The sequence below is a fragment of the Diadema antillarum genome, unplaced genomic scaffold (genome assembly GCF_040938485.1).
Source record: "Diadema antillarum isolate AM-2024a unplaced genomic scaffold, OU_Dant_1.0 seq00001504_RagTag, whole genome shotgun sequence".
NCBI lineage: Eukaryota > Metazoa > Echinodermata > Echinoidea > Diadematoida > Diadematidae > Diadema > Diadema antillarum.
The window spans coordinates 183,542-208,843 of record NW_027272238.1 but is presented as its reverse complement, the minus strand read 5'-3'; the positions used below and the strand labels follow the sequence as shown (position 1 = coordinate 208,843).

The window sequence follows — 25,302 nt, the reverse complement described above, 5'->3', positions numbered from 1 at the left end:
CACACACACACACACACACACACACACACACACACAAACACAAAAGACAGAGATACAAATATAGCTATCTAGATGAGAGCTGTGAAAAGAAAACTAGAAATGTCGCTTTGGCGACTGGTATGCCTCCGCCATAATGCATGATTTTCCCAATAGGTCTAGATAGTACATGTGGACAATGTGTGATTACATTTTCACAAAATTGGCAAAATATTGAAATGACAAGTTTGTCACAAATGTGTTGAATGTTCACCTTCCTTGACCTAGGTTTAATTGGATGAATAGGAGAGCATGTATCTAGGGATTTAAGGACTTTAACTTGACTTTGACCCATTCATACATTTAGGCATTGAGTAATTTTCAAGGTACAGGTGTGGAGAAAAAGTGCAATTTCTGAATTGAATAGTAAATTGTTACCATTTTCATCTAGCCCTTGACCCTAAAATTCATAAAATAATCACTTGCAGGTAGAACATGCATAATATGTACTAAGTTTCAAGATAACTTGAGCCACTTCTGAGATATGGAGGAAAAAGTTAGTTCAGCACTTTCACTTGATCTTTGACCTTTTGACCTTTGAGGCAAAAAAAAAGAAGAAAAAAAAATTCCAGAGAATTTCTATTAGGTTACACATGCATACACCAAGTGTAAAAAAAAAATAACCCCGCTGGCATTGCATAAATATGAGGGAAATAGTAAAATTTTGAAGTGTTGCACTTGACCTTTGACCCCTGACCTTTGACCCCATGAACCCTACATTCTCTAGATAATCACTTCCAGTCAGTACATGTATATACTATGTTCCATGAAGATACCTTGAACAGAGAAAAAAAAGAAGTTTTAATATTTTTACTTGACCTTTTGACCTTTGACCTTTGACCTCATGACCCAAACTTTCACCAGAGAATCTTAATTGGGTAATACATGGATATACTAAGTTTCAAGAAAATATCTTCAGGCATTCAATAGATAAAGTAGAAATAGTGAAATTTTACGTATTTGACCCTGAACTTTTGACCTTTGACCTTTGACCTCATGACCCAAACTTTCACCAGAGAATTTTGATTGGGTAATACATGTATACACTAAGTTTCAAGAAAATATATTCAGGCATTCAATAGATATGGTGGAAATAGTGAAATTTTATGTATTTGACCTTGACCTTTTTGACCTTTGACCTTGAGCATGTGCACCCAAAAGTTGATAGGCACAACTTCACCCCCTAATACACATACATGCCAAGTTTCATTAGGATACCTCAACAGGTTTTGATAGTTACCTTGTCCACAAAATTCATTACGGACGGACGGAAGGACGGACGGACGGACAACCCGAAAACATAATGCCTCCGGCACCACTTCATGGCGGAGGCATAAAAAAAGGCTGATCCAGTCTTTGCATACAAGTGTATCCTACAAGAACTGTGTACGTGTATACTTATCATTCCTACTTGAGTACCAACTACATGACATCTCTGATAAGAGTGTCCCGTAACTGTATCTACTACCTTCAAAAGTTGAAAGAGCACAAAGCAATTTAAATCTGGAATATTCACAACCATTAGTACAAAGCATTTCATACGAAGAATTAAACATTATCTGAGCGACATCAGAAAGAAATGTTAATATATGGTCAAAGTGTTTTCAAAATAATATCTTGTCTTAACATAGCAAATTCAAAGATTCATACCAAGCTAGGCAGAGCAGTGTAAGCAATAGTAGCTGGAAAAAAAAAACTCCAAAAAGCATTCCCATCCAATCATTTGCAGCAAAGCTGAGACTCGGACACTCTTGAGTCTAGTTGCACAACAGAATAACACAAAGTATATAGGATGCATATGCAAAAATATCATATCTTATAAGCTAAAAGTCAAGTTTCTTTCTTATGGCTGATTTCACTCACAACTATACATAAAAAGCAAACAAAGTTTTGAGTAGTACTGAGACTATCAAGGAATGTCAAGGGAAAGCCATTACATTACATAGTATCATGTGTGCATATATGTGAACAAATGATGGGGGAACATAAACAGGGCTGCCAACTCTCACTCATTGAGAGTGAGACTCACTCATTTTGGTCCTTTCTCACTCTAAAACTTTATTTCATTTGCATGCATTTCTATTGATCTCACTCATTTTGACTCCTAAATTATAGCTTTGGCCTATGGGAGTCTCACTCTCAACTAGTTTCCAATGTTGGCAGCCCTGCATAAAATGAAACAGAAAATAGTAGTACAATGTATTTCCATGATAGGCTTGCAAGCACTTCTGATGAACATTACAAATGAAGGCTTATACCACTTGAAGATCAGTAAACAGGACGCTTGTCCTTTCCAGTAAAATACAGAGTGACTGAGAATCACTAAAACATTCAGAATAGAGGATTTCAAACATTCTTGGCTTGTAGGCCTCACAAATATTCAGATTTGATTTGCAGAACCTATGTTTAATTATAAAAGCTGGAATCTGTCTCCTACAAATCCCAAAAAAAAATAAATCCTCCATCACAAGACGCACTATGAGTTGACAGGTATCGGTAAAAGAATATAAATTTCAAGATCAAATAGTCCACAGACACCTGCCCCAGTATACTCAAAACTAGTCTTCAATAAGTTCAAGACAATGTGACCCCTCTGGTTCTAATTTGAAACAAGATAAAAACCAAGATATCTTGACTTCACAACTCCAAATCACCTTAATCAGCTGAATGAAAACATTCTTGCTAGGGTCAGCTTCATCTCTAGCTTCCCATGGAGGGGTACTTGATGGCATGCTTTTTGTCACAGGTGAAAGAGACGGTGATGGCATACCGCGTCCCTCGCGACACTTTTTCCACGTAGTGCGTGTTCTCAGACCCTGACGTGAAGAAGGACAACCGCCCTGAAATGCACACATAGAAGCAGAGGGATTACAGTGCACTCCCGTTACAACGAGCACAGTTATAACGAAATATCGTTATAATAAAGTAAATCTTCTGGTCCCGAAATTATCACCATTAAAGTCTATGGTACAAAATTCTCTTATAACGAACACGGTTATAGCGAAATTTCCATTATAACGAAGTCTTTTCTGAGCGCCACAGACAAAGAAAAACAAAAGAAATGTGCTCCGTTATAACGAAATGCGAATTGCTTTCGAAAATACGTAGCAGAACAAGCATAATAGCGTCTCTGCATGGGTGAACGCTTCACACCAATGTGTGTTCGCTCCTTGTGTCACGCACAGTTTCTGAGGGGAACTTGCGTTTATTATTGTAATACAGTTATCCCATCACATTTCACATAGCTTTCCAGTGTATGATGAGTATTCAGCAAACAGAATATGATATACGTGGTTTCCTTGTTTTCTTATACATTGTATTTGAAAGAAAATTGCCGGTCCCAAGCATTTCATTATAACGGGAGTGCACTGTATAACAACAATGAGGAATACACTGCACTATGCTGGTGCAGCTCATAACAGAGATACTGTGGTCTGCAAGATTGTTCACTATGCTTGTGATGAGAAGACAATGGGTTCTAGCCCCGCCATGGCACTGTCGCTGTCGTTTGTCGTTGATCACTGCAAAGTGCTTTCAGCATCGCAAAGTGAATTGGATGTGGTAAAATGTAAAGCTTATCATCATCATTATTAGTGTCAATATCAATAATCCTTTACGTTCCCTTTCAACTTTGGAGTATAATTGGGCATTCGGTACAAAGTGAAACATGAATGTGGTACGATTTAGGATGCCTGTACCTGGAAGTGGCTGGAAACTTCCTCACTGTGTATTGAGTGCATTGTATGAGTGAGTTTATATCCAGCGACAAGATATATATTACGTAAGGCACAATTTTAACCACATTGGATTTCAAACAACAAATAATGCCATTTCAGTGAGTCATGTCAGGATCAGAGTTAATATTTTTGTGTGTTTTTCAATTCGGAAAGAGCACACCACTCGCAAAATTTACCGAAAGAAAAACCTCGCGAGATATTCAGCATAGACAGTATAAGCATATTGATTTTATTCTCCTATATATGGGCATGAATGATGACACGTACTATCAAGGAGGAACAGAATGTTCACCTCGGGGTTTAATGCTCTTTCAGTGACTTAAAGTTCCTCAACAGCATTTCAAGCCCATGGGATAACTGAAACATTTTGCCTTTTTCCCTCTCCTTTAACAGTCATCGATCATCCATACCATGTGAAGCCCCGAACTGATAATCTCACCCATTTTCGGTTCGATGGTATAGTTTCCCTTCTTATCGATGAATACGAAGCGCCCTCCATGAAAGTCTGTGCCGTAGTCACTCAGGTACAGGAGCGATGTGTAGTCAAAAGTTTCGTAAGTTTCCTGGCGAGGCAGCAAGAGCGAGAAAGAAATATTGCATGAAGGGTCAGCATTCAACAGAGAATTCCCATTGAAATTACACATCTTTGCTGAAATGAAATTACACTTCTTTGCTGCATTCAAAGTCTTGCCTTTTTTTATTGAACAGTAACAATTTGTCCCTGGGGTAACAATATCGTAACAAAACTCGTATCTCAATTGGCACATATTCAAAAACCTCCTGACTAAATTTTGAATATTGAACAGTAACAATTTGTCCCTGGGGTAACAGTATCGTAACAAAACTCATATCTCAATTGGCACATATTCAAAAACCTCCTGACTAAATTTTGAATATCATAGATACTGATATGAGTTTTCAAAAATAATGATCATCAATGCAATCCAAACAATGTTTCTACATTGTTTGATGTCCATAGCAGCCAACTGCCTAAAATTGCCTCTTAAAATTTAAGCCACTGCATACTGAAGCCAGGTATACCACACATTCAATTCAATGGAAGTCACCAAATCTCAGAATCGAATGCCCGAGTAATGGAGTGAGAATCAAATATGGAGTTAATGAGCTGCTGCGACTCAGTGGATTGGGCAACAGACTACTGGGTTTCAATCAAGAGGTCCCCAGTCCCAGTCCACATGCAGCAGTACAGTGGTTGTGCCTCTAGGCAAGGCACTTTATCCCCATTGACTAATTCTTTGGCGGAGACTATTAGTCGTCACTGCTGTGGTTGCTTGCTATTACCATTCACCACTTCCTTATAGTGGTCATGAAAAAACAAATCATAATTCAATTCAAGGAACATCAAACTATTTACTGTGATCCCTAAATTACATATCAATACAATTGTATAACCAAAATTACAAATGGTCTCAATGAGCCAACATGAAAACCATAGACCTTGCAAACTGCAGTCTCCACACTGAGCACTGCCTCATTATAGCACACAAAAAAAGAATCCTTTTGCAGTGGATTGGCATGGATGTCTCCACAATGTTTGTTATCTCTCTCTAGGATGATCAGTTTAAAGTGAAAACATAGTTTTGGTAAGGGTTTGAGAACCCGTCTGGCACCATTTCATATTTGCTTGCAATATATCGAAAGAGTCTACAAAGAAACGTACCTGGCTGACACGATTTGCCGGGATGATGAGTCGTTTTGGAGTATTTTGAGAAAAATAATAAAAGTCGGAAAACCAACTTTTATTCCAGAAGGATCCAGACTAACTCGGTCTCAGGGAAAACTCGACCCTATTTCAGACAACTTACACGCAGTTCGTGATCGCCATATTCTACTGTATAATACCAAACGAGGCATAACTGAACAGACAGGAAAGTGCGTGCTAATCCTGTACAAAACAAATGGACAGTGCGCGGTCCTCAAGCCTATACGCACATCACCTGAGTTGCTGAGACGCACTGTCTTTGAAGTTTTTGTTGTAGTTTATCAAGTGTCTTTGATTGTTTTTAGAGGTGCTTGATAGGTGCACACAAAGAGGTTTTTTGATGCGCACGTTGTAACAACTCGGACCATTACTGCGAGTAGCCAGAACGCGAAGCGCTAGTTTATACAGGCCGCTCCCATAGTACAACACTGTACAATCCAGAGGGACAACCAATACAACTCAGCCCGCCATCAAGCGAGGCCGAGTTATCCCCGAGTCCAAGTTTACCCTGACCCCGTTCGGGTAAGTTCTGAGACTGAACCTTTTCGGTTAATATTTTGCATTTTCGTCGTTACCCATCGAATATCTTGTTATTACAGCGTTATTCCGCACATTTCCTAGGCATACGTTCACATTTGGGAGCGAAATTTGACAACTTTTGCAGGCGTACCAGAACTATGTTTTGGCTTTAAATCCGCTCAGACCAATCACTAAAGAAAGAGCATCTGTGATCTCTATACCTTGTCAACGTGTGGGTGCCAGTACTCGTCATGAACTGTTTTTGCCGCCCTCGTTGTCATGCGAGAGAAAAAGGTTGGGTGCGTCAGGTAGAGCTTCTGCTGCGGAATCTGAAACCTGGAGGCGATGGCCAGCTTGATCTTATCAGCCACCTTCCTGAAAGTAACAGCAAACACAGTCTGGGATTGAGACTACACACTGGGGAAGTAAGTGTGTTAGTTTCATATCAAGTCTCTGCTACTTCCTACAATCAGTCATGACGAACATTTCTGATAACAGGCAGGGGAAATTACAACAGCTCAGTGGTTTCATAGAGTTGTTATAGTGACCAAATGCTAGAAAGTTATTTGCACTCGGATGTCATGAATTTCATGTCATTTTATTACAGCCAAATGAAATTCTTATCTACAAATCTGTCAGGAAGTTCACTTCCTTCATTGTCATCATTTAAACCCTTTCTGTGCCAGGGACTTTGGACAGTGTGTACAAAGCTATGGAGTTTTCTGTGCCACTTGTCACTCAGAGCACACAAAGGGTTACACACTTGAGGCACCTCATAATTCTTCAGAATTTCAAAGTCTTGTCTGACAGGTACAGGATGTTTTCACAAGAATTAATTGCTGTGATATGCAGGCTGAGATCGTATGGACATTGGCTAGAGGAGAGAAGTAAAATACTAGCTCCAGAAAACATTAAAGGGATGGTATAGTATTGGTTGAGATGAGGATTGAGCTTTTAACTTTTTGGAAGATACTAAGAAACCACTAATGAAATGTTACACAGCATACAATTCTATTAAAGAGGAAATCAAATATTATTCGATGAAATCAGTTTTGAAATGGCTGAGAAATATCCAAAAACAAAGTAAAAAAAAACAATCGCTATTGAAAGGTGGATCCCACCTTTTATTAGGGTAGCTTTGTTATGGATATTTCAGCTGTTTCAAAACTAATTTTCATCACATAAACTTTAAAGCCCTCTTAGAATTACATACTCTTTCGTATTTCATTAGAGGTTTCTCATTATCTCACACAAAAGTGGAAACCTGAAGCCCCTTATCAACAAAAACTATACATCTCTTTAAAATTGCTCAGGAGAAGGCAAAAAAACAAAAACAAAAACAAAAACCTTGTGGGAGGACAAAAAAAAAGGAAGGAAACTGTAGAAAAATACTTGAGAACATCTGGCCTTGACAACGTACATGTACATCTAACCAACAGGAAGAATTTGGAGAATGGACATAAACCATAAAACCCCAAAGAGTGGGAAACATTTACATGTGCCAATGATGTTGCATTGACTAAACTAGACATTGTCTCAAAATGAGCCACTTTCTGCATATTATTGTTTTTAAAAATGGTTTGCAAATGAGGACTGCTAGTCTACTTGAGGAAGAACATACCTCTACAATGGAAAACTGAGAAACTATGTCAGAAGCGATATGAAGGTTGAATTCTCAGTCTCTTACCTATACAAGCTGATGTCTTCTTGAGTAAATATATTTTCTGCATCACTTTGTTCAAGTAACCTGCAAAATGTGAAACATAGATACACACACTTGTGATAGTTCTCACAAAGAGATATCATTTGTGTTTGCCATAATATAATGAAGTACAACTATATCAACCTTTCATTATCATTGATAATCAGTATGCAAAGGCAAGAATAAAATGGACAAGGTACATGTGCATGTTTTACTCTTAAGTAATTCACTTCAGATATATAAAGCCGCATATTTTTGATTAAGAACAGATTGAAATATATGGAAATATAAAACTTGAGTGATATATCCACAGTGATGTAAACTTATGACTCTGTCCTTTGCTCTGGAGAAAGGGTCAAAACAGGGATAATAACATATATACAGAGGTCACATATATTTGATATTATTTTGTCATATTCACAATTCTGGGCTCTGTTTTATGAAGAGTTATATTTGATTATATAGTTGATTTCTATCATAAGTCTATGGCAGCCTGTGTGGTAAGGAAATCTATAATCGATTATATATTTTGATAAAATGGGGCATTCACATGATAAAATACAGGGAAAAAAAATAAAAGTAATGAAGGCCTACATAGAGTGATATAATGTCTCAGAAAATGGCCAAAAAAAATAAAAAATCACTGTCTGTTTATGAATATCCTGTTTCCTGCCACTGTTATACTCACTTGTAGATATTTATGAAAGAATCTCCTTTGGACAATGCCCCAGAGTGAAGATCAAGTATAGATGCCTGCAGTGTACAGAAAGCAACCAATTTAGTTTGAAGATCGAGAGTAGGTTTAGTAACAAAACTTCATCTGCCAGGAAATTGGCCTAATTTTGTTTCGATTGTGAATGAAATGTAAGTTACTAAATGAGGTTACAATATAATTTTGATTAACAAAACAATTAGACATCATATTCAAGACTGTAGAGAATGCAAGTCAACCTGATAAATGATAGTCATAAAAGATATACTATATCAGTTTAACTAATGAGCTGCATTCAACAAAAACACAAACAAAATGAATAAAAATAAAAAAACATTTAGCACTAAATGTTGAACTGAGTCATATTATCACTTGTCTAATTTGGCAAAAAAAAAATGAACATCTCATTTCCTACTTTTATTCACTACTTTCATTAAAGAGAAAGAGAGAGAGAGAGAGAGAGAGAGGGAGAGGGAGCTATCAGTATACAAAGAAGCCTAAAGCCAGCTAGTGGAGATGAGGATTTCTCTCACTTTTGATGTCCTCTTTTCTGATGAAAATGTTCATTTACCACATTATTTGTATCTCCCACGGAAAATCACTTCAAACTAACATTTAAACTCACCCCTCCATTTGAACCTCCAAGTGCCAACCCACTTTTTGCAACCCTGCAATATGTAGAGAAGAAAAACAAGAGAAGTTTGGTGCGTCACATTCCAGCAGTCATAGGCTATTCTGCATGTTTTTATTTTATTCTATATATTTCAATATCTCAATGAATATCAATCATATCTTAGGATACATGATCCACTTTGCTTTTACATGTATCATACTGTCATTCTCTTTTCTGCTGACTACTGCAGTGACAGATTTACTGTGTTACCTTTGTGGATTCTTGTACTCTATGATATATATATATATATATATATATATATATATATACATATATGATTACATATATATATATATATATATATATGATTATATATAAATATATATGTATATACATATGTGACCGTGCACCTCAAAACGAACATAAAGTCGCACACACTGATTTTGCGTGAGGACTGAAAATAAGTGAAATGGATCAACCTACCCAAACTTGACTTTTTCATATTTTCTGAAAAAGCGGGGCTTCTTTTACATTATGCTGAAATTTGGTATCATAAAACGGGCAGGAAAGTGTGTTTTTTTTTTAGCAGTTTATTCGAGCATTTTTGGTAGAATAGTGTGATTAGGTGTGTCTTTAGAATCCCTTTTTCATTTCTGAAAAACCTTGTCCACACTCTTCACTTTCAACTCTAATAACTTTTGAAAGGATAGTGCTGCTGCTTTGAAAGTTGGCATTAATTATGGACAGAATGTGTTAATGAGGCATGCTTTATTTCAGTCTAATCTGATAATCTCTTCATTGTTGTTGCTCTGGTGGTTTACTTCCTGTTTTTTGTCCCATTCATCGCACATCCAGCACAGTTTGGTAAAGATTAAGCGCTTGAATAGACACTGTACTTCAGAGCCTCTTTTCTCAGTTCACACTTTTCCTGAGTTTGTGCTTTCTTTCCAGTATTTGGATAGGTTAGGAGAGTCCATTTGATTTGAATTATACATCATTTTAAAGATTAAAGTCTGCTCTTTCAGAATATGGTCTTAACTAAAAATTCATGTCTGGCGACTTTTTGTTTGTTTTGAGGTGCAAGGTCACATATATATATATATATATATATATACACACACAGTCAAACCTGTCTATAGCAGCCACCCAAGGGAGATGAAAAAAGTGGCCGCTATAGACAGGTTATCCAACTTTGTGTGCATTGCCTACATGTACATGTATCATTGCTGTATCATCATCGCTGTATACATCTATAAGTACTTACATGTACAAGGGAGACGAAAAAAGTGGCCGCTATAGACTGGTGGCCGCTGTAGACAGGTTATCCAACTTTGTGTGCTTTGCCTACATGTACATGTGTCATCGCTGTATACATCTATAAGTACTTACATGTACATGTACGTGTGTACGTAGCACACGTGTGCTTCATGCATTGAACAATGCCGGTGTTTATGAAATTGTTGCGCAGTAGCATGTGTACAGTTGTGAAGAAAGCTTAACAGTACAGTGTTATAACTGAATGAGTGATGAATGCAGCAGTGGCGATCACTGCACGTTGCCCAGGAATGACTGGTACAACTTCAAAGCAGACAAACACGCTGAATTACCGGCTCGGCTATGGCTCCATCGGGTCTGTGACTGCTATAGACAGGTTAAAATCTACCGTGGGACACAAAATTTGCGGCCGCTGGCCGCATTAGACAGGTAGCCGCTATACACAGGGTCTTTAACAGGGCTTTTCTCTCGGGGGGATTTTTCAGTGGCCACTATAGACAGGTGGCCGCTAAGGCAGGTTTGACTGTATCCCTATATATATATATATATATATATATATATATATATATATATATTTATATATGGCTAAAGCTTTCTGCAGGATAAGAAATCTAATTCAACATTTCATATCCTTTTGACAACAACGGGCTGATTTCAAGCAGAATGTTTAAAAATTGGCAGATAGTCCAAAGCATGTGTTATACTTTCTTTAAACCTTTACAGTCAACTTGCAAAGTGCTGCTATTTAGGTTTCTGGTTGTTACGTGGCAGTGGGAATTACACCCTACAGCATAACAACACTAATGGCTCTGAATTCTTGATCATCTATACTGCAACAGAGTTAATCTTGTACATTCAAACGTTCCAAATACACTAGTATTCACATAATGTCAAGCTAAAGTGTCAACAGTACTAAAACAACCAATAATTTGAAAAGTGTTCAAAAGCACAATATATTAGAAATGTGGTTTCAAAGATCTTTTCATGACTGGATGATATAGTCTACATCAGTTTATATCTTTTCATTATGTTCACTTGTCATATTGTTCACTTGTTACCTATGACATTCTGAAATCTGCATACTTATACAGGACCTTCAGGTTCCTATGATACTGGCATAAGTTACAGCCAAGAAGACACTTAACATAGAATTTTATACGTGTGATAGAGAAATATACAAAGACGATACTCAACGAGAAGGACAATACAGAAGGAACCACATGCCCAACTCATGAACAACTCACTTCAGTAACCGTCTTGCTTCATCTTGCGACACTATATGGTCCATCACGCCTCTTCCGCATCTTATTGGTGCACACTCTGGAATGAAAATTTGAAAATGAAAAAAAACAACTAAATTTCTAACATCAAAAGCAGACACAAGCATAGAAAGAAAGAAATATACATAGCTATAAACAGAAATAAAGACATTGAGATATACAGTTGATGTAGAGATACAGATGTATCACTATAGACAGAAACATAGACAAAGACGTATGGGTCTAAATGAATACTTTTTGGTTGCCCTAATTAGGGGGTCTGGGAAGACAACCTGTTGAAAGTATGATGTATTGACACTGTAGTGCATTGTGCATAATTCAAAAGCATGTTACATAATGGTAAAAATGATAATAATCAAATACACATGAATTAAACCAGCTAAAACCAAACAGTCAACATCTTTTGATTGAAATGTAAGAGAGTCGAGTGCTGCATGGGGTAGCCCAAGGGGAAGAAGAATGTACCCCGGTACCTTTAAATCTTTTCCTGTCCTCTTGGTAGTCATTTGAACATGTGACGTGAGCAAACTTGGACGACACGCTCTCTGACTGCTTGGCAAAGGGCCTGAAATTTTCCTTCTGACCAAAGTAGAGATGAGCTCCCACAAGGAGGAGGATGATGGTGGTCAGTCTGACCACAATTCGTTTGCCAGTTGACCGATACTTGGCTGATGGGTCATCTCTGGAAGAAAAAAAAAGAAAGAATATCAGACTGTCAATACAGAAACATGAACATGATGAATGAAAGATCTTCATGGCCAAAAAACATTCATCTTATTGGCTTGTAACATAGATGACACACTATTTTTAAATTGATGGTTAATGGTTAAAAAACAACAATCAAATACGGAAAATGATACTGTATCTGCTGAACTTTACTCAATCAGTATTGCTTGATCACTTTATGATAAGAAATAGATAATATATGTGACTGTGCATCACAAAGCAAAAAAAAACAAATTGCATGCCCTGATTTTATGTGACAACTAAAAATAGGTGAAATGAGTCAAACTAGTCAAGCTTGATTTTTTTTTTCATACTTTCTGAAAGAAAATTCTTCTTCGACATTATTCTAAAATTTGGGATCATAAACTAAATGGGAATTGAGCTTTTTAGCAGTTTTCCTGGAACACTCTTAAGAAGAATGGTTTGATTAAGTACGTCTTAAAAGCCCCATCCCATTTCTTCCCCCTCTTCTCCCATGATCCCCCTCCCCCACTTTTTTGCATGATACATAGGAATATGTATATAGGGTCTAACCACTTGCCCCCCCCCCTTTTTTTTTTACCCAAGAAGTGGCACCAGAAAAATGTGGTTAAGTTTTTTTGTTTGTTTGTTTTGTTTTGTTTTGTGGTTTGGGTTTTTTTTTTTCTTGCTTGTGAGCTGATGAAACCTGGAAGGTGCACCAGAAAATTGCACTGAAGGCCTTTCTTTTTCCTTGTCTGCTGATTAAACCCAGAAATGACACCAACAATCTACTGGTAAATTGGACCCCCACCCAACCCCCCCCCCCCCTTTTTTAAATGCAGCACCAGCCTTGGATTGATCGATTGATTGATTGATTGATTGATTGATTGATTGATTGATTGATTGATTGATTGATTGGTATATGCTTAACAACACTATCAACACGTTTAGCATTATTTAAGTGTCAAACAGTTTATCTTAATCTAAACGATTACATTCATACACAGTTTTAACATGCACAGTAAATCTACACACCAACAATCTACTGGTAAATTGGACCCCCACCCAACCCCCCCCCCCCTTTTTTAAATGCAGCACCAGCCTTGGATTGATCGATTGATTGATTGATTGATTGATTGATTGATTGATTGATTGATTGATTGATTGATTGATTGATTGATTGATTGATTGATTGATTGGTATATGCTTAACAACACTATCAACACGTTTAGCATTATTTAAGTGTCAAACAGTTTATCTTAATCTAAATGATTACATTCATACACAGTTTAAACATGCACAGTAAAAATAACGAGCATCTCAATCATAGCATATTAACTAAATTCCATGAACTATTTCACAGGGATAACTCCCTACTCTTTTCGAAAAGTGAATAGGTTCTTTAATGTGCAAATGGTGTGACTCTCCTTTACACGGGACCAACATTAAAGTCTCCTCCAAAAGACTAGGCAATTAGCATAAGATACCTTGCCAAAGGGTATACCTGTTCTGATTAGGATTCAAACAGTTGCCTACGTGTATTTAGAACTGAATAAACAAATTGATAGCTTTTAGAAAAGCTACTATTGATTCACGTGAAACGTCTCTAAATAGAGTTAACAAATCAGGAACATTGTGATAAGTTGTGCGAATATCAGTGAACTCTACACATTCAAGAAGAATGTGTTTAACCGTAAATAAACAATTACATGATATGCAGCCAGGAGGGTTTTCGGCTGCAAATAAGTAAGCATGTGACAGTGTTAAATGAGAGTGACCAATGGCATGCCATGGAAAATATACAATGTATATTGCGATCGATAGACGATAGCCACCATTGTGAAACTGAATGACTATTTGTTGTGTCTGCAACATTACAACTACATTTCAGTTTTTTGTGTCTACATTTATTTTCTCCCATAAAAGCTAGCAGTAGCATAGACAGACCGATCTTTCGGTCAAGCATTAGCACTAATTGAGCTTGTTTGTCGAGTGGTCACTAATCGACACTATTCTTATTTTATTTTTATTTACGAAAAATTGTAAATATTGTAACAGGAAATAACATTGCAGAGTCTAGATATACAGGTTCATTGTCTTGCATCACAAAACAGAGGGCAGATCATTGATCTACTGTGCTGTGCCGCCATGCCGTCATCATTTTTTACCTTGTTGTATAATCTGGGGCCTGGGTAACCACAGCAGCGACCCCATACGGACAAATACGTACCGTGTTACTATGTTACAGCGCCCCGCGGCCGCGACGGGGTTAGGGACTGGGGGAAGCTTAATGGGAGGGAGGGTTGGTAGTTCGCTACGGTCACCAGCGCAGCGCAGCGCCAGCCAGGTAATAGCCCGACCATACCCTGTACGTGCGAAGCTATTCATACAGCGACTGGGCGCGCTGTAGCCTGTGTATAGTTTAATAGCCAGGGGTGGTATTCTGAGGTCGTAATTAAGTCTGTAATTAACTTCGTGATTAAGTCGTGAAGTTAGTAGGCCCTTAATCATGGGCAAAATCGGTATTCTGAGGATGTAATTAAGGTATGATTAAGTCCCCTGTAATTATCTTAGGTCCCTCCCATCTAATTGTTATTCCATCCAATCAGACGCGTTGTTAGAAGCCAAAATGATGATTACACACGCAAATATGCCCTCAATGCGCGCTCCTCCACGCCCCCTGTAATTACAACCCAAGAGCTCCGTGCGCACACTCCGGTATTTGATTACAACCCCTCACCTACGCACGCGAAGATCTCAACCTCTTTGCTCACATAAAATGACAAAATTCCTAGAAGATCGGCTATATTTCTTTTTTCTCTGAATTCTATGGATACCATGATAACAACATTCAATCGCTCCTCGGTTACCGAAGACGGTAAGCATCGTTGTGGCAGAGAAAACACGATGTATTGCGTGATATCGGAGTAGTCAATGACACTCTTTAGTATCATTAAGTTTTCCACTAACTTTCATACTTAATTACACCCTCCGAATACCGATTCGTAATTAACTCTGTGATTAAAGGACAAGTTCACCTTCATAAACATAAGGATTGAGAGAATGTAGCAATATTAGTAGAACACATCATTGAAAGTTTGAGGAAAATCAGACAATCCATTCAAAAGTTATGAATTTTTGAAGTTTTTGTGCAGTACCCGCTGGATGAGAAGACTACTGCAGTGTATGAATAACTTAGATGTCACATGCGTACAACAATAAAAGGAAAATATAAAGAGAATTTCACAAAATTCCATCTTTTGAAAAAAGTACACATTCCCCTGACTCGTTACCGACAAATGTTATGGGTAATATTATTCCCCCTGCCTTTAGAAAGAGGCAAGTCAAGTGCACTTTTATTATGTCAAAAAAGTTAAAATATGTTGAATTTTCTTTTACATTTTCTTTATACTGTTGTACGCATATGACTCACAAGCTGTAGTAGTCTCCTCATCCAGCGGTTCCAACACAAAAATTTTAAAAATTCATAACTTTTGCATCGATTGTCCAATTTTCCTCAAACTTTCACTGATGTGTTCTACTAATATTGTTGCATTTTCTCAATCCTTATGTTTATGAAGGTGAACTTGTCCTTTAAGTCCTCTCAGAGGTGCACGCGCACGCGCATTGATACGCGCAAACGCGTAGGATCCTTCCCGCCAAAACGCTTGTTGCTATGGTAGTTAATATACCCCCGACTTAATCATGCTCTCAGAATACCAATTCGGTAATTAAGTGCTAATCAGACATTTAATAAGCTCTCAGATAGAATACGGCCCCATGTAACTGCTCAAAATAATACAGCCCTACACACTACAGGAAATGTAATACGTGGGTCCACACAAACAAGAGCTCATAAAACTCCAACGATTATGCTCACTTCGTGTCATTCTTCTGCTCATCTGAGCCACTACGCTGTGAGCCTTTTTCTTTCTTCTTCTCTTTATCACTTTCTGGTCTTTTCGAACTGGCTTTTCTTCTTTCTGCAGGCATGTTTCTTCGGTCTTCTTTCACTAAACTTACTCCGCTGAAAGTTTCTAGACTCTCTCGCAGATGTTTGCTCGCCAATAAACCAAGTTAGAGCGAGATAGAGACACGTACACGTACAGTACGAACAGCGATCGCGGTGGTGGAGTGCGCTGTCCAACAAGGCTGGACGCAGGCTGGACATACACCATCAGTACACAAGTTATTGCGTAATCACATTACATGGAGAGTGTACCGTTATCGCCATCGGTAAACTACACAGACTGATGATGTGCAGTGGTGACCGAGGTTTCTGCCCCCTCATGCCCTACAGTATCCATAATCTAGCAAGCGAGCTACGTTCATTGAGGTCCACAAGGTCTGATTCCTCGATTCGGAGACTACAGCTAGCTAGGAAATCTAAAACCAGTAGTTGTAAGTATGAACGCATGATGATCAAGTTCTTAATAATTCTTGCTAGAAAGTATAGCTAGGAGTAGATCTAGTACTTCAATCATCAATTGATCATGTAAGTTTATTAAACTTGCAATGGCATATTAAATGCCCAAATCATGAAATGTATTGTACTATTGTAGACGTTATATAGATCGAGAGTAGACTGTCCAATGACTGTAAATGTAAGCAAACACTGCTGCAGTTTTTTACATTTCATTAAATGATTGAACTACTCAACTACTATGACTAGACCTATGTGAACTAGATTTACCTTCATTCAATCAGCAATCGTCTACGCGTGTTAAATCCATTATTCTAAAATAAATAGCATTCAAATTTCTGCACCCAATGCACAAAAATATGTTCTGTAAATGTGCTGAACTGGCTCTTTGCCAAGTATCGACGTAGATGTAGAAGTAGACATAGACATAGAAGTAGACATAGACGTAGACAAGTGTATCTCTCATTAACATGTTGCAACTCACACAAATTATTTCACCCCATGCCATATGGCATGAACAAAAGCCATCTGTTGAAAAATTTCACTGTAACAAAGCTTACTTTGGCATTGTTATCGTAAGTTGATTAAGCATCTAATTTCTATTTTTGTCATCCTTATTGGAGTATTCGATATAGAGACCGAGTAACCATGTCAACCAAGCATCTCATTCAGCGAGTGATCCTCCGGCAGTCATCTGTATTGGTTGCCACCAGACCAGCAGTGCTCCAGAGTGGAGTCGCCAAGGCAGCATGTCAGACATCTAGCATCACAAGCTCCGTAACAAAGAGGTAAGGGAAGGTACAGTGGTTATGCAGTATTCAGTGTCTGACACGTGGCCACCAAGTTGTGGGTTCAAGCCTCGATCCATTCAGCACAAAAATTACTGGCAAGAACATTGATTTATCCAGTGACTTCTAGACAAGATTAAATGCCTGCCGAGATAGAGAGTTCTTCAAGGAATAGAAACCTGCCACCAAGTAATGAATGGCATTGCATTTGTGATACACAAATTATGAGTGATAATGGTATCCAGCACATTTAGATTACTGATTTTTCTCCAACACGTTTTTCCCGTAAGTAGACACCTGCCTGAGTATACTCAGGACTTGTCCTCAACGGGTTAAGACAAAGAGATGCCCTAGAAATAGGGTAATATTTAAAGCATGGAGTTGTCACCTCCCATTTCAAAGGAATTTCAAAGGAATTTATTTATTAAGGGATACTGTGAGACACAATTACTTTTATTCCTATTTTATTATCGTGTAAATACCTGTCACATTGAGTCTGTGTTGTGTGTGTCTTCAGTAGTCACGGATTGTGGTACAGTATCTTGGTGTGTGTTGTCACATGGCTTACATGCATCTGATGTCAGGAAAAAATAACAAAATGTGAATGGTCACTATAAGGTGGATAAAATGTTGCAAGACTTTTCTAAGTGATAGATTTCAGCCAAAGAAAATGATAAGTGTTCTGCTCTCTTGGTCCAAATCTATTTTTGTGGCTAGTTTGATAAGAGGCATTGTTATGCACATAACATGCACATAACATGCACACACAAACACACAACACACATACACATGCACAGTAGACACACACACATACAGTTTACATGACTACTGAACAGTCACAAAAAGTGGACCTGTATCCATGAATCTACATCTTATTGTTGGGAGGTTGTTTTTTCCTTCTTCCTGTAACAAACATTAATTTTCAGACTCCTGCCAGTGACTTGCCACAGTGCATCATTCCACAGCAGCAGAAATCTTCTGGATGAGAACCACTTTAACATCCAAGATGAGGAGGACTTCAAAGAAAAGGTCATCAGTAGTGACTCACCAGTCATCGTGGACTTTCATGCAGAGTATGTACATTGTACTACTTTTCCACTTTCATAATTGCTGTTTTGGTAGTACATGCATTTACTTATTGAGAGATATGCTTTATATGGACAATTCCAGTGTTACTGACATTACATTTAGAAAAGTCTATAGATTGATTTCCTTACCTTTATGCAATCCAAGTCATATGAGAAATATTGTAATTTTCTTCAAAAGAATTAAAATACAAAAAATACAGCTATACTACACAGACATTATATATCAGGGGATGATATATATCATCAACATCATGTACAATATACATCGTATATGAGGGGAAAAACTGGGGATGGGCAAGGGGGGCTGCAGCATCTCCCCCCCCCCCCCCATGTATATTATATATATATATATATATATATATATATATATATATATATATATATATATATTATAGACCATGGTATGTATATGAGTGTGTCAAGCATAAAGCCAAAGCAAATTAGCCCTCTACAGACTATAGACTGTGTCATACGTTAACTGGGTTTATTATGCTTTTACCCTTTTGGGATTCATCATTTCTTGCAAGCAGCTGTATTTATGTGCCATCATATGCACAACTTTGTGGAGACTTTTTAGATAGTTTTTGATCTATGATATGAAAATATGACAGGTACTCTGTCTCTAAAATTTTTTTCCTGTTGATACAACTACTTTCATCAGAGGCTTTCATTAGAAGCACAGGGTGTATATGTCTCCATATGCTGAGTATACAAAATAGAAATTCATATCTGCAACTTTTTTGCTTGGTGTGTGTGAATAAAATGACATCGCAATGACTAGATATCAGCAAGGTACAGGTTATTAAATTGACATGGTAATTGCAAATTATTGGGAATAAAATTATGAATTCATGAGATATATATGTATTATTGTTTCATGCATTGTAGTTGTTACGTACACGAGGAGATCTGATTATCTGAATTTCACACCCCTGATCATCCACAGATGGTGTGCACCTTGCAAGGCCCTAGCCCCAGTCCTGGACGCAGTCCTGGCCAACACCGAGGGTCAGGTCAAGCTGGCCAAAGTGGACATCGACGAACTCCAGGACCTGGCCATCGGCTATGGGGTGAACTCCGTCCCGACAGTCATGGCCTTCAAGGGTGGCGAGAAGGTGGACTCCTTCATCGGTTTGCAGAGCAAGGACCGGATTGAGCGCTTTGTGGAGAAACTCCTGTCTTAGCTTGCAAAGGAATGGAAGGTTAAAATTGTAGCCATAAGAAGTGAGGGAGAGATGAGATTTCTCAACATAGTTGTCCTAGTTGCTGCATGTTTTTGTCAAGTCAAGAACAATGCGCCACCTGTTTAACAGAGAGGTTGATGATGTGCTTTTTAGTGAGAATTGCATAGAGACCATGTATAATATTCAAGATTTTTCATGAGCAATCTTCACTTCACTTCTCCACAGTGAAAAGATGTCATTGAGGTTGTTACCCCCCTCCCCCAACCCCCCCTCCCCGAGAAAAAAAGAATGATAATAATAAAAATTCAAATTAAAAAAAAAATCGAAGGAGACTGGATACAATCTGTTTTCTAGATGACAACATCAGTGACTTGAAACTTGTTGGGAATGCCTACGTCAGAGATGCCAACCAATAAGATATACGTGTACCAATAAACAATGTGAAATACAATGATACTAAGCCTTTTGAAAGTTTGACTAAAGTTTCATCATTTGAAAAAAAAAACAGAAGTCACTATAAACGGCAGAAAACTGCAACCAAAAAAAAAAACGCTTCATCACATAGAAAGATGTACAGTACTACTAAATTCCTGCAACCCCTACAAAGAAAAAAAAAACAACATTGAACGGCGAGCCTAAGTGGGCAGGAAATATGCAGATGCTTTACTGTTTTCTCATCATCAATGTTGATGAAGTAGCAACATTTCACTTGCCCGTTCTTACCTGAATACCAGGAAAACATTTTTTCTTTTAATGACATTTTACTGGCCCAGAGCCAACAGCCTAGTAGTGATGTCAAGATTTTGTGACAATCTGATTTTCCTCTCAAAAATCTGATTTTTTAGTTTTGGTTTTTTTTTTGTAATGTCAAGAAGTTGGCATCTCTTCTACTTTCAACACTGACTAACCTTTAGGGTCAACTAGAATGTACTGCCTAAATCATGACTATGATATCAAAGTAAAAGAAGTTGTAAAACGACAAAAGAAAAAAAAAAGAAACTGATTCTAATGCTGCATTTGTCTTTGACACTGATAGAATAGGAGACATCATGAAGCATATGTTATTTAATCCTAAAGCAGGGCTCAACATTATTGGTGGCCCAGGGCCACTGAAAATTGGTGTCTAGCCACCAACTATATGTTTTGATGGCCCAATTGGGCTACTAATATTCAAAATAGATTGCTACTTTCGTTTTTATATCAGGCCACTAGATGTCTCTTTCGGGCCACCAAAATTTCATATTTAAAGATTTTGGTGGCCCGCACAGGCCACTAGACAAAAACACGAGTGTTGAGTCCTGCCTAAAGGATGTATGTTTACTGGTACAGTGTACTCCCATTATAAGAAAGTCCTCGGGACCGGCAGTTTTCTTTTGTTATATTGAAATTTCGTTATAACCGAACAAATAAACAATAAAAAAAGATAGAGCTGATAATGTTGTGGTCTGAATTATTACTTCACTGCAACCGGAATTTCATTATAACCATGTTCGTTATAACGGGAGTGTGCTGTACTTCTATGCTGAATGTGGTATTCCAAATATCACATAGACCAAGTTCACATTGGTCCCCGCGACGCAGGGACAGCCACAAGAGATCTTATCTTTTTTACGACTGACCGTTCACATTGGTATCTCATCTGTCCCCGAGCTGTAGGGGCATTTTGGGGCTTGGAGCGAGCTCTGCCACTTGAATCCAGGCATAGCGCATGCGCACATTTGATGACCACAGCTGGACGCTATCAATTGCGCCCCAAGGTCACTCTCCCCTCCAAATCTTGTCCCCGTACCCGACTTGCTTCGCGGGGACGAGGGGACAAGTCCCAGTGAGCGTTCACATTATGGTTTTGGAGGAGAAAGTCCTGCGGTGTGGGACTTTCCCCACATCGCGGGGACCAATGTGAACGCGGGGAGTATAGCTCCGATTCTGACTCCGAAATGCCCGCTTTGTCTTCATCTTTCTTAATGTGTACAGTGTATGTTTGTATTGAGCTAGTTTTGACAATCCATTGTACAGTGCTTATTCCAGCTGATCAAGAATTTGTGGAGATTTGTAGAAGCAACCATTCTGGGAGGGAAGTTCTCTGAATCTACGTGAGGTGATGTTCAAAAATCTCATTTGATTAATTTCATTTTTGACCACACTGACAACCTGCAAGGCTGGATTTGAACCATATGATTGTGCATCATAAAAGTCTGAAAAAAATTCACACTGTCAGATATATTTTTGTGATATACATACATTGTTTTTGAATAAAGGTTTAAAGCATGTCAAATGTAAAGAAAGTGCTTTCTGGAGTTATTATTTCTTTCTGTCTGGGTAATTTTCATAAACTCTCATCAAAAAGAGAAAAGAAAAGAAGAAAGTGAACACTATTTTAAGCTCATATTTCTTATAGAATATTTGGCTAAAGATGAATGTATAATTGTATTATACATGTGTATCATTTTTAAAGGGATGGTATAGTTCTGGTTGAGATGGGGATTCAGGTTTTAACTTTTTGTGCGGTAATTAGAAACCACATGCATGTACATGAAATATTAAAGAGCACACAATTCTAAGATTAATTAATGTTTATTTGATGGATGTAGGTTTTAAAATGGCTGAGGTATCTAAAAACAAATAAAAGCAAAGTGGTCCTAATAAAAGGTGGGACCCACTTTGTTTTTAGATATTTCTTTTAATTCCTCTTTGAATCAGACGCTTTTTAGTATTTCATATACAGCTGTAAAAGGTTTCTGACTTATCTTGCAAGAAGTTAAAACCTGAATCCCCGTCCCAACTAGAACTATACTATCTCTTAAAAGATAATCTAGTTGGCTATCAACCTGGTAGGTCAATTTAAAAAAAAAATGGAACCTGACACATAGGTGAACACATTCATGTTTTCTTTTCCAATGCACAAAAGTAAAAATTGCAAAAATGAACAAGTTGTCATTCATATATAAGTGCTCTTCCCCATAGCAATGAGAACAAAGGGCAAATTTAAGACAATAGGAAACATTAATGAATTTGCAAAACTAAACCTACAATCTTTATACAGTGTCTTTGTAGCCCCAAGTATAAAGAAAGGCTAAGATAATGCAGGAAAATGAGTCTTCTGTCAAATCGGAATTTAAATCACAGTAGAGCAGAAGCAATATTAACAAAATTGGTAGAAATTTGAATTAGAAAATTCAAAAATGATATTTGGGTCTTGAATTTGTGTCATGTATTCCTGGATTCATGAATTAAGAGAATGAAGTAAAGAAATTCCATCCATTTAATCACATTTATGCCTTTACCTCTTAGGTAATTAGAAGTACGAGTTGACAGAAAATTTTTATTTCCCCCTTGTAGTTCCCACTTTATTTTTGCTTTAGGCTGTATAGAGATACAGAGGAACAGTCACAGTGCTGATGAGAAAGTTACTGGGACTTATACATGTAGTAAAACGGGGTGAATGCAGCAAAACACGACATCACCATAGGACCTAACAGCCTGTAACAAAACTTGGAAGCATTCCATACAGTGGGGACGCGATGGGGAATACGACATAGTCTAGCCTGACTAGATACTATGAGAACAGTAAGCAAATAATCAACGTTGGTGAAGGTGATGGGACAAACTATCACTTCCGAGGCGATCTGGATGTAGCTATCTTTCCGAAGCGCAGCTGAGGAAAGATAGCGTACACATTCAGATCGCCGAGGAAGTGATAGTTTGTCTCATAGCCTGAAACTAAAAGTTGATTATTTGCTTTATATTCCACATCTAGGGTCCTAGAAATTCCCATTTTATTCCACATCTGAAACCGTTTTAGCTGTCTTTAGGTATCCTTATTAGGGCTTAGGCTACGTGCGCTTAGATTACAAAACAAAACAATGAATTTGCTGCGCGTACCGCGCGGAACCGAAGTGAAAGTGCGTTGCACTGTGTACTATCAAGTGACCTAGGTCACATGATAGTCCACAGTGCAACGCACTTTTATTTCGCGCGTACTCATCTTACGTTAGGACTGTGTGGACTGTGTGGAGATCAGCGAAACAAAAGGGACTATCAACATAGAGTGGAACAAACTTTTCTTCTCAGGTGATGTGATGGGCAAAACTATGCTTCATCACGTGATCAGCTCTGAACCAATCCTATTGCAACATTCTTAGTATGTGGAATATAAGGTCTGATAGCTACATGTTCACTGAGGGAAAACTGGAAAGAACAAGACTTGTGTCTCATATCAGGGGAGGATCCAGGAATTCTGTATAAAGGGGAGGCGCCTTTACAAAATTAAAATTTCTTTTGTTTAACAAAAAAATAATAATAAAGAGGGGGCGCGCGCCCGGTGCGCCCCCCCCCCCCCCCCCCCCCCCCCCCCCCCCCGTCGATCTGCCCCTGCATATTGTAAATGAATGTCTATGTAGTAAATAATGAAGACAGATAAATGGATAGATTAACAGACCAAAAAAAATAAAAAAGATGGATTGATAAATATGTGAATGAGACACAAAGATGATAAAAATTAAAGACAAATACATTTCAATAAGACTTCAGTTGTCTTATCAAAATGATAAGGAAAATAATGTATCATTACAGAATTTTTTATGAAAGGAAGGAATTTTTAATGGATGGTCAAATGAGTATGAATAGAAATTAGAAATAATTCTTGTGAAATTTTCTCATAATAGTATATAAGTCGTTAAGAATTGAAATAAAGCATTATTAGGCATACACAAATAAGAATAAAGCACAAGTAAATTTGAGTACGTAGTGTCAAATATAGTATTATGTAACCTACAGTATTGCATTTTCAATGTTTATTGCATTGTGTACTTCTGAACGAAAGACATGTGGTAGTTCTTATCACGACTGAAAGAGAACATCCATGATTTTTGCTGCATTGTTCCTTGTTCGGAAATCAAACAATGACATCCTTGCACTCAGTTTACCTGTAATATGTCATAAGCCGATGACAGAACATGCTTTAGACCGTTGCATATTCTTTAATCTATAGGCCTATTGTCCCCCCCCCCCCCCCCCCCCCCACTCAACTCAGGTGGTCATCTATCTGTACGGCATGCGCGTTCCCGATTTTTCGGGAAAGCAGTATATTTTAGCAATTTGAATAGTCCGGGGAAAATTCCTTGATATAGGGGGTCTTTTACTTTAATCAGGAGTAGTTTTCAAATTTTCAACTTTTAAACCCTCGAAAATTCTGAAATAAGGTTGCATGTTTTGCTGCAAAGCATGCCAGGCTTCTTTTCGCAGGACATTTCGCCACATGCGTCGCACCAAGGAGGTACTAGTACCTCCTTAGTCGCACGTATGTCGTGCTGCTTACGTTCATGAGCAGACGACGAGAGCAGATGGGGCCTACACAATGCATGCACAGAGCAGGCCGAGGTGCAAGTTCTATTTCGTGGAAAGTGTCCAAATTGTCGGAGTTGTGCAAACTTTGACGGGGATCCAGAGTCGTGTGGGGGCTACCTATGTGCCATGGCACATTCAGGTCAGTAGTTTGTCCTGTAATTTGTAGCAAATTATGCAATATTATGTGTA

The 25,302-nt window shown here is 38.0% G+C and overlaps 2 protein-coding genes across 2 annotated transcripts; one reads left to right on the top strand and one right to left on the bottom strand.

The window, feature by feature from the left end:
• Window positions 1-2,736: 2,736 nt before the first annotated feature.
• On the bottom strand, window positions 2,737-16,316 carry LOC139710143 (2-oxoglutarate and iron-dependent oxygenase domain-containing protein 3-like). Its single transcript, XM_071622075.1, has 9 exons — window positions 16,165-16,316; window positions 12,071-12,279; window positions 11,562-11,637; window positions 9,055-9,097; window positions 8,406-8,470; window positions 7,703-7,762; window positions 6,237-6,390; window positions 4,213-4,336; window positions 2,737-2,876 (listed from the first exon to the last, which is right to left on the bottom strand). The coding sequence occupies exons 1-9, from the start codon at window positions 16,275-16,277 to the stop codon at window positions 2,737-2,739; spliced, it is 984 nt and encodes a 327-aa protein (XP_071478176.1). The 5' UTR covers window positions 16,278-16,316.
• A 268-nt stretch (window positions 16,317-16,584) lies between these two features.
• Window positions 16,585-19,990, top strand: LOC139710136 (thioredoxin C-1-like). Its single transcript, XM_071622067.1, has 4 exons — window positions 16,585-16,685; window positions 17,331-17,495; window positions 18,422-18,568; window positions 19,530-19,990. The coding sequence occupies exons 2-4, from the start codon at window positions 17,356-17,358 to the stop codon at window positions 19,765-19,767; spliced, it is 525 nt and encodes a 174-aa protein (XP_071478168.1). The 5' UTR covers window positions 16,585-16,685; window positions 17,331-17,355; the 3' UTR covers window positions 19,768-19,990.
• The last annotated feature ends 5,312 nt before the right edge of the window (window positions 19,991-25,302 follow it).

What these genes read in the sequence shown, in the direction of transcription:
- LOC139710143 (XM_071622075.1), bottom strand. Translation starts at nt 16,277, where the DNA reads ATGCCTGCAGAAAGAAGAAAAGCCAGTTCGAAAAGACCAGAAAGTGAT. An exon ending in GAAGACATCAGCTTGTATAG is followed by an intron (nt 6,391 to 7,702) that starts GTAAGAGACTGA and finishes TGTTACTTTCAG; the next exon opens with GAAGGTGGCTGATAAGATCA. An exon ending in TACCATCGAACCGAAAATGG is followed by an intron (nt 2,877 to 4,212) that starts GTGAGATTATCA and finishes TGTGCATTTCAG; the next exon opens with GGCGGTTGTCCTTCTTCACG.
- LOC139710136 (XM_071622067.1), top strand. Translation starts at nt 17,356, where the DNA reads ATGTCAACCAAGCATCTCATTCAGCGAGTGATCCTCCGGCAGTCATCT. An exon ending in ACAAGCTCCGTAACAAAGAG is followed by an intron (nt 17,496 to 18,421) that starts GTAAGGGAAGGT and finishes ATTAATTTTCAG; the next exon opens with ACTCCTGCCAGTGACTTGCC. An exon ending in ATCGTGGACTTTCATGCAGA is followed by an intron (nt 18,569 to 19,529) that starts GTATGTACATTG and finishes GATCATCCACAG; the next exon opens with ATGGTGTGCACCTTGCAAGG.